The sequence below is a fragment of the Vigna umbellata genome, chromosome 2 (genome assembly GCF_029865625.1).
Source record: "Vigna umbellata cultivar VRB3 chromosome 2, Vumbellata_1.0, whole genome shotgun sequence".
Classification (NCBI taxonomy): domain Eukaryota; kingdom Viridiplantae; phylum Streptophyta; class Magnoliopsida; order Fabales; family Fabaceae; genus Vigna; species Vigna umbellata.
Genome location: NC_142166.1, coordinates 24,277,241 through 24,291,708, shown reverse-complemented (window position 1 = coordinate 24,291,708; position 14,468 = coordinate 24,277,241). Strand labels below are relative to the sequence as shown.

General features: G+C 33.3%; 1 protein-coding gene across 1 annotated transcript; it reads right to left on the bottom strand.

Annotated features, from left to right (window-relative positions):
• Window positions 1–10,335: 10,335 nt before the first annotated feature.
• LOC124828283 (ethylene-responsive transcription factor ERF114-like) lies at window positions 10,336–12,657 on the bottom strand. Its single transcript, XM_047301541.2, has 2 exons — window positions 12,170–12,657; window positions 10,336–11,012 (listed from the first exon to the last, which is right to left on the bottom strand). The coding sequence occupies exons 1-2, from the start codon at window positions 12,396–12,398 to the stop codon at window positions 10,474–10,476; spliced, it is 768 nt and encodes a 255-aa protein (XP_047157497.1). The 5' UTR covers window positions 12,399–12,657; the 3' UTR covers window positions 10,336–10,473.
• Window positions 12,658–14,468: the final 1,811 nt, after the last annotated feature.

The following is a 14,468-nucleotide window of genomic DNA, read 5'->3' as shown; positions in this document are numbered from 1 at the left end:
AGACCATGGATGTAACTGTAAGACAACACGAAAATCATATAAAGACACTTAGCTCAAGCATGGAATTCGACCACAGCTCCTAATACCACAAGATGGAAGAAGGATCTAGCTGATTCTGGTGGAAGATGGAATCAACGAAACTTCTTCTAGGAACTTCTGGAATCTGAATTGGAAAGGAGGATAAGCATCATTTTGTTGGAGCGAAAGAAGATGAATTATGATGATGACCGGAGAAAGCATAAACTCTGGAACCCACTCTTCAAATGGTGTTCGGTGGCTGGATTGAAGGAGAATGGATGATTAAGTGATGAAGATAAGGTTGAAACAGTGATGGAGAAAATGGAATGAAGGTAGAGGTTTAAGTGTTGTACTGTGATGCAGATGGTGTAGAGGAATGCTAGGAATGGAGCCTAGCTAGGGAGAGAGGCTAGAGGAAACTCTCCAGCTCTCTCTCGGTGACCTTCAAATGAAAGAATGATCTGGAATGAATTCAACAAATTCTAATTCTTATTTAATTCGAAGGTGTCGATACAATCTTAGAAGCAAGGAATTTAAAGGAAAACCAAGTCCTAGTTACAGCGTTGGATGCATTGAATAAATGCCAACGATGCAAGGAGGAAAAACGTGAAGAGCTACGTGGTCAATCAAGCTAGTAGCTGATGGTGAAGAAACGTGAGCAGCTGGTGCATCTTCAAAGGCTAAGCTTAAACCCTCATCCGCTGAGCATTAGGCTTTCTTCAACTTCAACCAAGCTGCTGGTTGGAATGTGACTCATGTGGCTTTCCAAAATAGCTTGTTATGCATCGAAGTGAAGATTCCAACATTCCTCTAAGTGAAGATTTGGCTTGCTTCTTGATGTTTCCTTGCTTCTTGATTTATCAAGCTTCTTGGCTATTTGATCCATGACCTCCTAGCTTTATTAGACCCTACAAAACACATATAAACATATTAAAGACAATCCTACTAAGCCTTAGAGAAGAAAATCAAGAAAGAGCTTCTAAAAGTCCTTCTCCAACTTCCCTTTCTTAGCCTTAGCTTAAGTTCGTACTCCTTTGAATGGAATGCCCTAAAGGGGTTTCCATCAAGTAGGATATTTTAAGGAGATATTCAAGAAATTGGGGATTACCATTCCATTGACCGATGCACTACATGAAATTCCTGGATATGCAAGTTTGTTGAAAAAGCCCCTGAAAAGAAAAATCATGTAGATGAGGGAACCATTGAAGTACAAGGAAATTGTAGTGTGATTTTGCAAAAGGCACTCCCTCCTAAAGTCAAAGATCCGAGAAGCTTCACTATTCCTTGCAATATTGGAAAGTGTAAAGTAGGGAAAACTTTAATTGATTTAAGGGCTAGTATCAACTTGATGCCCATATCTATGCTAAAGAAGATTGGTGATCTTGAGGTCAAGCCGACAAAGATAGTGTTGTAAGTGGCGGATGGATCTATCAAAAATCCTTATGGCATAGTGGAGGACGTTGTCGTGCAAGTTGATAAACTAAAATTCCCGGTAGATTTTGTGGTAATGGAGATGGAGGAAGATTTGAAGATTCCTATCATTCTTGGAAGGCCAATAATGAAGACAACCAAGGTTGTCATCAAGGTAGATGATGGAGTTTTAATTCTTAAAGACCAAGATGAAGAGGTGATTTTCAATGTCTTTGATGATGAGCAGCCGATTCAAGAGAAGAAGGCTAGTCCAAAAGAAACAAAAGTGTCAAAGGCTAGTGTATCTAAACAAGCTGCTAGCTCAGTCGAGAAAGGTAAGAATCTTTTCTTGTCACAGGTAAAGGAAGAAGAGAAGGAGATTCAAGTCAAGATAATCCACCAAGACTTGAAGATTGAAGATGAAGAATTCAAACTTGGTAAACCTGTCAAATACAGGAACAATTTATGGATTGTGAAGGAGATTAAAGAGAATGAAGTTATTGAGATTTAAGCTCCATATTCTAGAAGAGTTAAGAAGGTGGACAGGAAGTTGTTAAAGACAAGTTGGTGTGATGAATTTAAAAAGAACACTAACATAAAAATTTCAAACTGAACATTATGATGTTAGGCTCGTGACGTTAAACAAACACTTACTGGGAGGCAACCCAGTGTTTTTGAGAACTTTTAATTTGGTTTTGTTCGATATGCTTTAGTTTTGGGGATGTGTTTGTGGATTTATGGTTTGATGTGTATTTAATTATTTTAAGTGTGAGATGTTATGCTTGAGTGGGAAAGCATTGAAAGAACTAAAGATTTGATAAATCAAGAGTTGAAACTGAGGGATCTTACCTAAAAGCACTTAGCAAAAGCAAGAAAAGAGGGGAGAAATAGTTTCGTGTCGCGCTGAGCACCCCTCAAAAGGGCACTGAGTTGTTTGGTTTTATGGGTTTTTTAAGCTCAACGTCATTAGGCCCACTTCACTCTTTTAACCCTAATAGGCACCATTCTTCCCTCACTTTCCAACCACCAAAAAGCCTTGATTAGGGTTCCCTACTACTAACCCTTTCATCTTTTCTCCAAAAATCACCCTCTCCACCATTCTTTGCATCATTCCATTCACCAAGTTTGGGGTTTGTGTGGTTGTAGTGGCCATTGTGTAGAGAATCCCTAAGTTTCTACTAGCTCTTGTGCATATTTTGAAACATTTGGAACTCCACTCAAGTAAGCATCTTGCACTTTCAATTTTTAACTCTTGATAGTTTTTTATTCTTGAGGTTTTTGCATGATTAGTGGTAGATCTGTTGAATAAACTGTTGCTGGATGGATTATTGATGACCATTGCACTGTGGAAAGTGTGTGTATGGTGCATTTTTGCCAGCAAAGGCTGGAGGGTTTTTCTAACATGGCGCTGAGGGCCCACTGGGGGGCGCTCAACGCCGACGCGACTGTTGTATGAGTGTGTTTTGGTGATTCTGGTCATGTGCAGGTACAACTCAGGGCCCTCTGATTTGCCCTCAGCGTTGGAGGAAGATGCTGTTTATGTTGATAAGTGTTGAGATGATAAGATGGTGACTTGGAATTCTGATAATGCGAGTGTTAATGATTTGATGTGTTGTCATGTAAAGATGTGTGTAGGAGTACGATGATATGTACTATTTGGAAATCTTATTCTAAGTTGATGTTGAATACTTACGTATGTTATATGACCTGTTTTTGTTAGCTCACCCTTGCATGTTTTGGTTGTGGTTTTCAACAACAATGATCGTACTTGTACGAGAGTAGATGTTGTTGCAGATGTAGCTAAAACGGAGTTGAGCTGCAAGATACATGAGGGAACTATGATATTTTAATTTCAATGATAATATTTTTTAATAGAATCCTATGAACGCTTTATAGTTGAATTTGATTTATGAATTTTTTAAAATTCAGTTATAATGAATGGAAGTTTTTATTTAAACTATATCTCGCAATGGTATCAGAGTTAAGTATTAAGAAGTTTTTGCAAACCTGTTGATGGAATCCTACCTAACTACCTTCTTCAGTGTTCTCTTTTTGTATTTTTACATTTTATTGTATACGCATTTTAGCTTTCGAGGAGCGTTTAAACGGTGCAAATGGAGGTTTAATCGGTCCAATTTGAGTTTTCCCTCTTTTATAGGGATCGTTCATGATTTTAGGGTTTTCTCAAATCGATTTAGATTCTCTCGGTTCGTTTAGGGTTTCCAACCTATCTTCTCCGATTTCTCTCTCGATCTAGAGGTTCGTCTTCATATTCCGCTACGTTCATCTCTAGAGGAAGCTTCGAAGGAGCTCGCTTTACACACATTCGTCATCTCCTCTAAGGCTCGTCCATCACCTGTGGCATCTCAAAATTTGGGGTGTTACAATTGTAGCATATAATTAAGAATAAATTGGGTAAAGTGTCATGGCACCTTAAAGATAAATCCAAGAATAGAAAATAATCAAGACCAAGGAAGTCAATCCAAGCATAGCATGAAAAAGTGAAGAGATTTGGCTAAGCCAAGAGGAGGGAACAAGCAAAAAAATTGGATCTTGCGGTTTTCTCTATTTTTTCTACTAAAACCGCTTTGATAATTGATAAATGTTTATGATTAAAGATGATTTAGTGAAAATATGTCTTAAGATATTTTATTTGATATTGTTAAATAATTACCTTATTTAACTATATAAATAAATATCAAAAGATAACTGTCGCAACCGGGATCGCGACGGGACGGCGAGCCGAAAAACAAACGGGTTTGAGAAATAAATTTGTGGAGTCACCACCATAATTTATTATGCAAAAACTATGGAAAACCAAAAAAATAAGACATGGTCTGTGAAAAGTAAATTTTTAGATTTGGGAATCAGTTACGTGTAAGGAAGGTGTTAGCACCCTATCGCGCCTGCCCAAAGGCAGTACCTTTAATTAAATGTAAAAAGGTTGACGTGGTTCTTTTTTTTTAAATGTTTAATTTTCCCTAAAAAATAATATAAAAAAACTATTAAGAGACAAAACAAATATTTTTTGTTTTGTGAACCCGACAAGAATTGACCTTGGTCCTACGTACATCCTTTTATAATGGACAATCAGGGATCATGCGTGTTTTGACGTCCGACCTTCCCCCGACGTCTTTGTGGGTGACATTACTCAGACGTCGGGGGTCCACATCGGACGTGTATATAGACGTCCGATGTGTCAGGCCTGACGCCTATCTAGACGTCCGGTGTACACCTCGGACGTCCACGTAGACGTCCCATGTGCCCATCAGACGTTCGCGACGACCACCTCCTGAATTGTTTTGTGGTAGGGCTGGGCTTGGATGTTCGTTTGTGCACTACAAGACGTCCGTTTGTGCACTCGATTGACTGCTTCTATAGATAAGGCGGAGCGTCCTTGGCTCAGCATTTTAGCACATAGGGCTTCGGCCGGCGCTACTACAGCGCTTCGCTAATCTTGCTCCCGCTTATCTTGCTCCCAGTAAATCTAGCTTCTTAGTAACAAAAGCGCTTATCTTGCTCCCGCTTCCTTGCATCTGCGCTCGTCAAGCCAACTTTGCTTTTTGGGAGGTGAAACTACGGTTGAAGCAGACATTTCGAAATGACAGCAACGAAGATCCCCCCTGCTTGCAGAAATGAATGGATCAGAAGGGGGGCTGGGTTCTATTTCAGGGCCCAGCGGCAGGTGAAGGCCATAAGTAAAACTAATGAATAAATTTGTTTGTTCTTTTTATTCTTGTTGTGATTTATTTTTATCTATATCTTTTGTTTCTTAATCAAGTAAAACTAATGATTTTTACATTATAGCAATTTAGCATGGTGTCAAATCTATATAACATATCAATCATATGAGTCCAAGGGTTTTTAATTTTATTTGAGAATTTACTTTGATTTAAGCTAGAAACTTTCATATGATTGAATGGGTTTTTGCCAATAATTGAGAATTTACTTTGATTAGTGGTAAAAACTTTAAAAAGAATTAATAAAAAAATATACTTTGCTTAATTAGCTTTTTACTTGATATAAGAGGTAAAAGAATAGACGTGATTAGGCATAGTAATATTTAATTAACAATGTACTTTGGTTAAATTTACTATGATTGATCAACAAAGTTCTTGCTTTTAATAGAATGTACTTTGGTTAAGAGTGAGAACGCCAACAAATTAATTGAGAATTTACATTGATTAATTTGAAAATCTAAGATAATAATTAATTGAACAATAACATTTAGATAACCAATGATGAATCTTATTTTAAAGATTATTGTTCAATTAATTACTATCCTAGATTTTCAAATCAATCAATGTAAATTCTCAATTAATTTGTTGGCATTCACACTCTTAACCAAAGTACACTTTCAATTAAAAACAAGAACTTTGTAGATTAATCATAGTAAATTTAACCAAAGTACATTCTCAATTAAATATTACTATGCCTAATCGCGTCTATTCTTTTACCTGTTATATCATGTAAAAAGCTAATTAAGTAAAGTACATTCTTGATTAATTCTTGTTAAATTGTTTACCACTAATCAAAGTACATTCTCAATTATTGGCAAAAACTCATTCAATCATATAAAAGTTTCTAACTTTAATCTAAGTAGATTCTCAATTAAAATTAAAAATCCTTAGACTCATATGATTGATATATTATGTAGATTTGACATCGTGCTAAATCGCTATAGTGTAAAAATCATTACTTTTAATTGATTAAGAAGCAAAAGACATAGGTAAAAATAAATCACAACAAGAATCAAAAGAACAAACAAATTTATTCATCTAATCTCAGAATCCAATTGAGAAATTATAGTAGAATCAACACTAGAGGCTTGACACTCCATGGAATGTTCAAATAACATGAAAATATAAGAAGAGAGGGTGGAGAACATGATAGAAGAGAGGATGGACGAAATTTGAACCTCCTAAGGGTTCCTCTGGTCCCCTAAAGTGTTTCCCTAGGTCTCTTTATATGGAAATTGAATTTGGCTTTGTTTCAAACTTTTCTGTTGTTGTAATCTTCTTTATAATTATCTAATCTCCTCCAATTATCTTCTAAATAATCTAATATATTTAAAATATATTTGATTGTTGTGGAGATCTAAAAATATTTGAGAAGATATTTGTTAGATTAAAAAAGATTTGGCAAATATTATCTTTTTATATTTATCGATATAGTTAAATAAGGTAATTATTTAATAATATATCAAATAAAATTTCTTAAGATATGTTTTTCCCAAATTATCTTTAATCATAAACATTTATCATCAAAAAAGCCCTTTTGATAGAAAAAATAGAGAAAATTGCAAGATACAAATTTTATTGCCTCTTCCCTGCTCTTATCTTAGCCAAATTTCTTCATTTTTTCATGTTATGCTTGGATTGACTTTTGGTGGTCTTGATTATTTGTTATTCTTGGATTTATCTTTAAGGTGTCATGAAACCTTAACCAACTTATTTTCACATCTCAATGAGCACAACTTAAGCTGCAGCTACACTAACACATGTCAAAATATCCAAAAAACATTTATGCAATTTAAAAGTTATTTTTAACATGTTTTTGTATCTAATGCTAAATAAACCCAATTATAACAAATCCTAATTAAAATATTCTATTAAAGTACAAAAACCATTTAAGAATCCAATATTAAAGATTAAATGAGGGCATAAATATGTAGTCATCACCTTTTCTTTAGCACCATAGGTTTTACATCGGTGATCCTTTGGTGATCTAGTTTGGTTGTGATCTTTGTGTTATTAGTTATGTGAGGACTCTAGATGATTTTTATTTTTGTCTTATCAACCTTTCTATCTTATTGTGTAATGATTAGTTTAGTAATATAATTTTTTGTGTTGTTCTCAAGAGCTATGTGTTGTTCTCTAGGCTAAGAGTGTGTTCTTACATTTTGCATATTAGGTTCTTCAGATATTACGGTTGTTGCGCTTAGTATTTTTTCCGTTTTTACTTGAATGTTTCTTGTGCTTATTATATGTTTTTAGGTTTATGTGTGAACTTCTCTTCTATTGTCTAACATTATGTGTAACTTTAGATATAACCTTGATTAGACTTGTTGTGTAGATGCTTCAAATCTAGACTTTGTACTCTCATGTTATTTTTTTTCTGGCTTTTAGTGTTTAGACATTTTATAATCACTATAATTTGTTCTTATATTTATGCTTTTTTTTACTTTTACATGTTTGATTACATAAAACTATTTTGCTTAATGGTATTTGTTAAACTTTAAAATCAGATATGTGTTAGACAATCTTGTCTTTATAATTTCAATCCAAAAATTCAAATTATTTACGAATTTTATCGATTGATTCTAATATTTTAATTATTGACGAAATTGAGTGACAAATTTTATAAACAAATTTATTTTTGTCGGTAAAATTTGTCTATAAACCATCGATAATATCATATATTTTGTTTATGATATTAAATATTTAAATATATATTTTTGGTTAGTATATCATATATTTTGTTTATTTATATATTTTGTTAGTATACACAATTTAACCAAACAAATATATCTCCATATATTATTAATATATTATTAATCACTTTGAGTTAATAAGGAAATTGAATGATGATTTTAACATATATGTTAGCTGGAGAAATACAAAATTAAAATAATTTCTTTTATTTTAGTAGTTTTTTATATTGTTTTTATTATGACCATGATGCCTACATAATAAAGAGTGAAGGTGAAGTTGAAAAGGACTAATTCAATAGTCAAAAGTCATAGCTGAGCCATAGACATTGAGATTTCAGAAAATAACAATCCAAGTCTTTTTCGCAGGTCGATAAACTGGTTCAATCTGGACTTTTGGTATTCTATGCCGAATTCAACGACTCATACACTCTGCTATATTACAATTTATTCTCCACTTTTATTTGACCACATTCATCTTTCAACTACATCGCTTTTTTATCTCAATCTTCCTTCAGAAGTTGCGTGCTACATGTTCCAACCTCTTTTTTTTTTTTTTTTTCTGTGCAACCAATTTTCAGAAGAATCGTTTTGCATGAGAAATGGAGAATGACAGGTTTAGAAGCTTTTGGTTGAACAGACGCGTGTGTTGTGTGCACCGTGTGTTAACAATTCCACTTTGGTTTTTGTTACACGTGCCAAGTGAAGCTCAGGGGTGGCGGTGGCGGTTTAACCTTTTGTCTTTCCGCTTTTGCAACCACCCAATTCCAAGAAAGAAGGTTTCACACACACGCGCACATATCACAATAAATTACAACAAACAGACCAATGCAGTGTTTCTACATTATTCTTCTCAACAAAAATATTCCATGCAGATTAAACAACGTTTTTCATACAAAAAAAATTCTAAAATCCATGTTTCTACATTATCTTTATAAATTCTAAAAAACTTTCTTCGACGGCAATATTTTCTTTTTTTTTTTCATCCCTGTTAATCTGCCATTCTACAAAATAAACACGATAAAAGGCATTGTTTATGTGAATTTCTTCGATTATAACTATTTTACATTTCTTGTCACAACGTTGATTGTCAGGGTACATAAGAAAATCCAAATTTGTTCTCACTGGTAGCTTTAGGGTAATAACTTAATTATGAATACTGAAAGCTGACATTAATAGACGCGTCTCCGGCACTTTTTTTCGGAAGCATCTACGTTAAAGAATTTCATATGTTCAAACCTGATTTCGGCTTCATATTTTGATGTTTGATGCTTTACACACTTATAAAGCTCAAACAACCATACACTAACAAACTATATATGACATGTATATACTAATACTTTACTTCAATAATAATAATATTAATAATATTAATATTAATAATAATAATAATAATAAGGTTTAATAGGTTCGGAGGTCCTTATTTTTGTGGGTTCGTTTCAATTGGGTCCTTCAATTTTGAAAGTGATCAATTTGGTCCCTAATTTAACAAAATTGAGTCAATAATACCCTTTCCGTTAAATGTAATGGACGGCGTTAACTTTTTAAACATGTAGCATGTTGAGGCATCCTTTTATTTGCAGGTTGAACAGTTTTATTTGAAGGATACTTCAACATACCACATGTTTAGAACGTTATGCATTTAACGGAAAGGGTATTATTGACTCAATTTTGTTAAATTAGGGACCAAATTGATCACTTTCAAAATTGGAGGACCCAATTGAAACGAACCCACAAATATAGGGACCTCCGAACCTATTAAACCTAATAATAATAATAGAAGATCTGTATATAAAGCCATTATTTATAATCCAGTCATTTAATAAATTTCCTTTCATACTATTAATTGTATACATCTCTTTTCCTGTGTTCTATAACCTATATTATGTTTGAATATATATATATATATATATATATATATATATATATATATATATATATATAAACATTAGAAACAAAAAAGTGAATTGGATTTATTTATAAGTTAAATAAAGCCATGCACTTTAATTTTTACGAAAATTTTGTTACCTAATTTTCTAAAAATCAATTTAAATTAATTGAAAAATATTCTTTTAACACATCTAAATTTTTTATATTCATTTCACACTATCTTTCTTTACTTTTTTTACTCTCTTATTTTTTGAAAAATTACAAAAATTTACACTTTTATAACCATTTTATTTTTGTACCCTCACCTCATATGAATGTAAAAGTGTATGAGGCTAACATTATTCAAATTAATTTTCATCTTCAAAATATTTTCTTTATCTCTCCGGACACCGATGCATTTAATGAAGAACTAATTCATTAGTTCGTGCATTTTCAAGTAGTAGTATCATTCAGTGAAGGTATATTACAATAGTTTAATATAATCTCGTATACTTCAAACAGGTCAAAGTTCAAGCTAAGATTTCGTGCTCCTTGCCTTTCTCAAGTTTTTTCAATTAAAAAAACATTCCATCGACAGCACACATATGGTAGATTAAAATAACTTAGGGACAACATTAATGAGTAATATAATGAAAATATGGCATGGATAACATGCAAAGCCATGATAGCGGAAAAACAAAGAAACCATGAGTTGTGGAAGGAACATGAACAATGTGGTATCCTCGTCAATATCCATCACCCCTCCAATTCACAGGAGGGTCAGAAGAAGAACCTCCAAACTGCGTCGAAAATGTCAGAAACTGTTGTTGCTGTTGAGAGAGAGCTGAGGAAGAGGAAGAAGACGAAGAAGAAACAAACATGTCTCCCCCATAGAAACCGAGCGTGTCTTGGTTATTGAAGTTAGTTCCAGCTGCACCCATGATTTGTTGTGGATAGTGATAGTGAGTTGGTGAATAGGTTTCTTGAGCGAAGTGTGGAGTAACAGGGTTTGAAGTTTGGCCACCGGCAGCTGTTGTTGATGAGATGTGCTGATTTGTGAGGTAACCAAATTCGGCAGTGCCTTGAACCCTCTCAGGGAAATTGAGCTTGGCTTTGCTTCCTTTGAATCTGAGAGCAGCTTCATCGTAAGCAAGAGCCGCAGCTTCTGCAGTTTCGAAAGTTCCAAGCCATACCCTCGCTGCCTTCTTCGGATCACGAATCTCTGCAGCCCATTTCCCCCATGGACGCTGCCTCACTCCTCTATAGTGTCTTCTTCTTCCACTCCCTTCACAATTTTACTATTAATATCATACCTTTCTATAGCATCTTTTTTTCACTATCATTTCATCATAATTACCCTCATAAACTATCTCTCATCAATCATTACCATGATATATATGATTATTCCACTAAAGGTATACATCTTGATATTGTATTTTTTTTTCTATTTTCGTTTTCTTTTATAATATCATATATCTTATAAATCTATCGCTTTTATTCTCTTTTAATATATAATATTAACTTTTATTAACATTTTTTAAATACATGATTAATTTTTCAATCATATTTAAAATTCCCAATATAAAAAGATAGAATGCTTTTCATGAGATTTAAATTATCAAACTAAAACTCAATTTTAATGGAATAACAACACTACTAATATCTACAGTCCTTTATAAGTTTTTGTCTCTGATTAAATTGATCACAATTGTCGTAAACTGGGTAACTCAAATTTTTAGCCAAATAGTTCCAGATATTTTATTAACATACTATTTATTATTTATTTCTTTTTAATTATGTCATATTATTTCTATTTTATCTCGATGTGAAACTTTTAGTATATGTATTAAATAGCAAAACCTTTGTTCACACCTTAATTGGGGTCCACAATATTAGATCCTCTTCTTTCTTTTAGGGGGTAAAAAACTAGTATATATATTAATCATATATAAAAATTAGAATCAAGATTTCAAAAACATAAAAGGGGTCTACCTAAACCTTAGTTTGAAGCTCTAACCTTAATTTCAAATTTTAAATCAATGACTTCTAAGTGAGAAGCAGCCAATTATAATAAGGACTGCACTAGACCTGAGTGCAGTTATGGTAACAAAATTTTTGAAGAGCTGTGCATGAAGCTGTACGGTACGTATGCTTTAAGTTGTGGCCTCACAAGGGAAGATAAAAGTATTAATAAATGTTGCACCGGTAAGCACAGGAATTTGAACATGAAATATATCAAACTTTAGGTGCTGCGTTTGTGAACACTTTGACTCTGGCAAACAGTCTTAGTTTGCACCCAGAAAGGGATATAAGACGAAAAACAAACAATATCTCAGTCATAGAAATCAACCCTACCCATCAAATCCAATTTGAACGCAATAAATTAAAAATATGATGGAAAAGATATATAGCAACTGGTACGAGTGTTTGTGAGATACTTACCTTGATCTTGTTGTGGCACTTGTGATTGTTCATTATTATTCTGGGATGAGGTGTTGTTGGAAGAAGTAAAAAGGTCTTCATGGGGGTGAAGAGAATCATTGTTGGAACCACCTATGACTTGTGTGAGCGCAGAGACCATGGCTGTCATGTCTTGCTGTGACCTTTCGGAGTATATTGGGAACAAATCATATTCCTCTTCTCTTTCAGTGGAATGTGATCTTCGCTCCATGTCTTTGATCCACTCTAGCAACTGATTGATGTATATATAGTGTGCGTGTGTGATGCTTATGCTGATAAATAAATTAATTGATCCTTAACGTGGCCCTACTGCAAAGTCTCCTATTGTTATTGGCTATCTTTGAAGTTCTATTTTTCATCATTGGAATTGAGGATGAACATCAAAGTGTTAAATCTTTGATAGTGGGTGATACTCGTCTTTGGATCCACCAAACGTAAAGATAAGAGAAAAGAAAGAAAGGAAATAGATCTACGAGGGTGAGAAAATGGAAGGGGGAGAAGCTAGGGTTTTCGTTCTTTGATTTTTATATGGAGATTCCGTGTTTACCCGTGTGAACATGCGACATATAGCACCTTTAAACAGTACACAAAAAAAATCAAAAGTTCATCAATTTTTAACTTTTTCAACAAGAAAAATTCTATTATGCCACTTTTTTTAAACATATTTTATAATTCATTGATACATGTTCATTTTATTAAATTGTAAGTACAGTTATTAAACACAAAGTGAGACTCATATGAAACTTATTTATAATTAAAAAGTATATTTCATGCATACCACTCATCTTTTAAACAAATTCTTACAGTTACTCTGTAATGAAAAAGGACCGCGATATGTTGACAACGATTTGTTGACAAGGTTTTGACAACGATTTGTTGACAAGGTTTTGACAACGACAGGTGTCAGCGTTCTATTAGTTTAATTTTAATAAAATTTCTGAAAAGAAAAAAGATTTGAAATTTTTTTTATGCTTTATAATGTGTTTATTCCAAAAGTACCCTTGTACGTGAAGCACCGTCTTCATTTGAGGGTTTTCATTTTTACTCCTTCTCTCTCATCTTTGTGCATATCTTCGTGGACGTTCTTCAACCTCCTTCATCGGTGATATTAAAGTGTGCTCTTGTTCTCTCCATTTTAGGGTTATTCTCGATCTATGTTGAGGAATCAAGATATGTGCTTTGTGTGCAATGGATTCCTCCGTTAACATTGGTTCTTCGAACAAGGTAAGAACTTGAATGCGTTCCGATATTCTTATTTTGGGTTTGGTTATTGCTTTTGGCATTTGATGGTAAATTTTTTTTGGTTTTTTCGTAACAAGAAGTATATATTTATTTGTCTGCAGTGTTTTGTTCGTCATTCAATGAAAAACAAGTTTGTTGGTACTTTGAATAAAGTATTGAGTGTGAAGCACAAGTCAATCATTTCAAATACCCATTTAGATGGGTTTTAGAACTCAAAGAAAATGTTAAAATTAGTAGGGATTTTCTGAACGAATTATTGATTAGATGGGTTGATGAGAGTGGTTGTTTTCGTTTTGGTTAAAGAGTAGTGGAATTGAAGGCCATAGATGTTTGTTTGAGCTTAGGGTTGAGTTTAGTTTGTCAAAATATTAAATTAAATGAAAAACAACTTACAAAGAGTCATTGTCGTAAGTACTTTGGTGATGGAAAGTAAAATTTGCAGTTGATATATGATTTTCTTTTGAAAAAACACAAGAAGTTGCCTTTAGCACATTTTTGTAGCTTGTACATTTTGGTTGGAATTTCTGAATTCTTGGTTCCTAATCGTAGCAGAACAATATTCCCTATTTTGTTTGAAATTGTTGATAGATTAAGTGAATTGGGTATTTATTGTTGGGCTCGTATAGTGTACCAATATCTAGTTAGTGGTTTATCCAAAGCTTGTATAGCATGGAAGAAATAAGAAGGTGCCAGCAGTGTCTATGTGGATGGTTATGTTTACGTGTACTAGTAGCTCAACTTTTGAAATTACTTCACTTATAAATACTTTACATAAACAGATTTTGAGACATGTTGAGCTTCAAGTTGTAAAATAGATTCAGTTTTAATTTTGGACTTTGTTTTAATTCATAGAATTTTGCTTCTTTTCCTGTAATTGATTCTTCTACAAATTTTAGTATAATAACAATGTTTCTTAGCAGTTGTAGGTTCTATACATTCATGTTGATACACAATAGGAGTACGCATTTCTAGCTAGGTTCCCTAGGTTAGGATTTGTTCCATTTTTCCTCTTTCATTTGATTTGCCTGATCTTGTTTCT

Bases quoted from the DNA above. Each gene is read 5' to 3' on its own strand.
- LOC124828283 (XM_047301541.2), bottom strand. From the start codon at position 12,398: ATGGAGCGAAGATCACATTCCACTGAAAGAGAAGAGGAATATGATTTG. The intron at 11,013-12,169 runs GTAAGTATCTCA...AAAATTGTGAAG, and splicing joins AGTGCCACAACAAGATCAAG to GGAGTGGAAGAAGAAGACAC.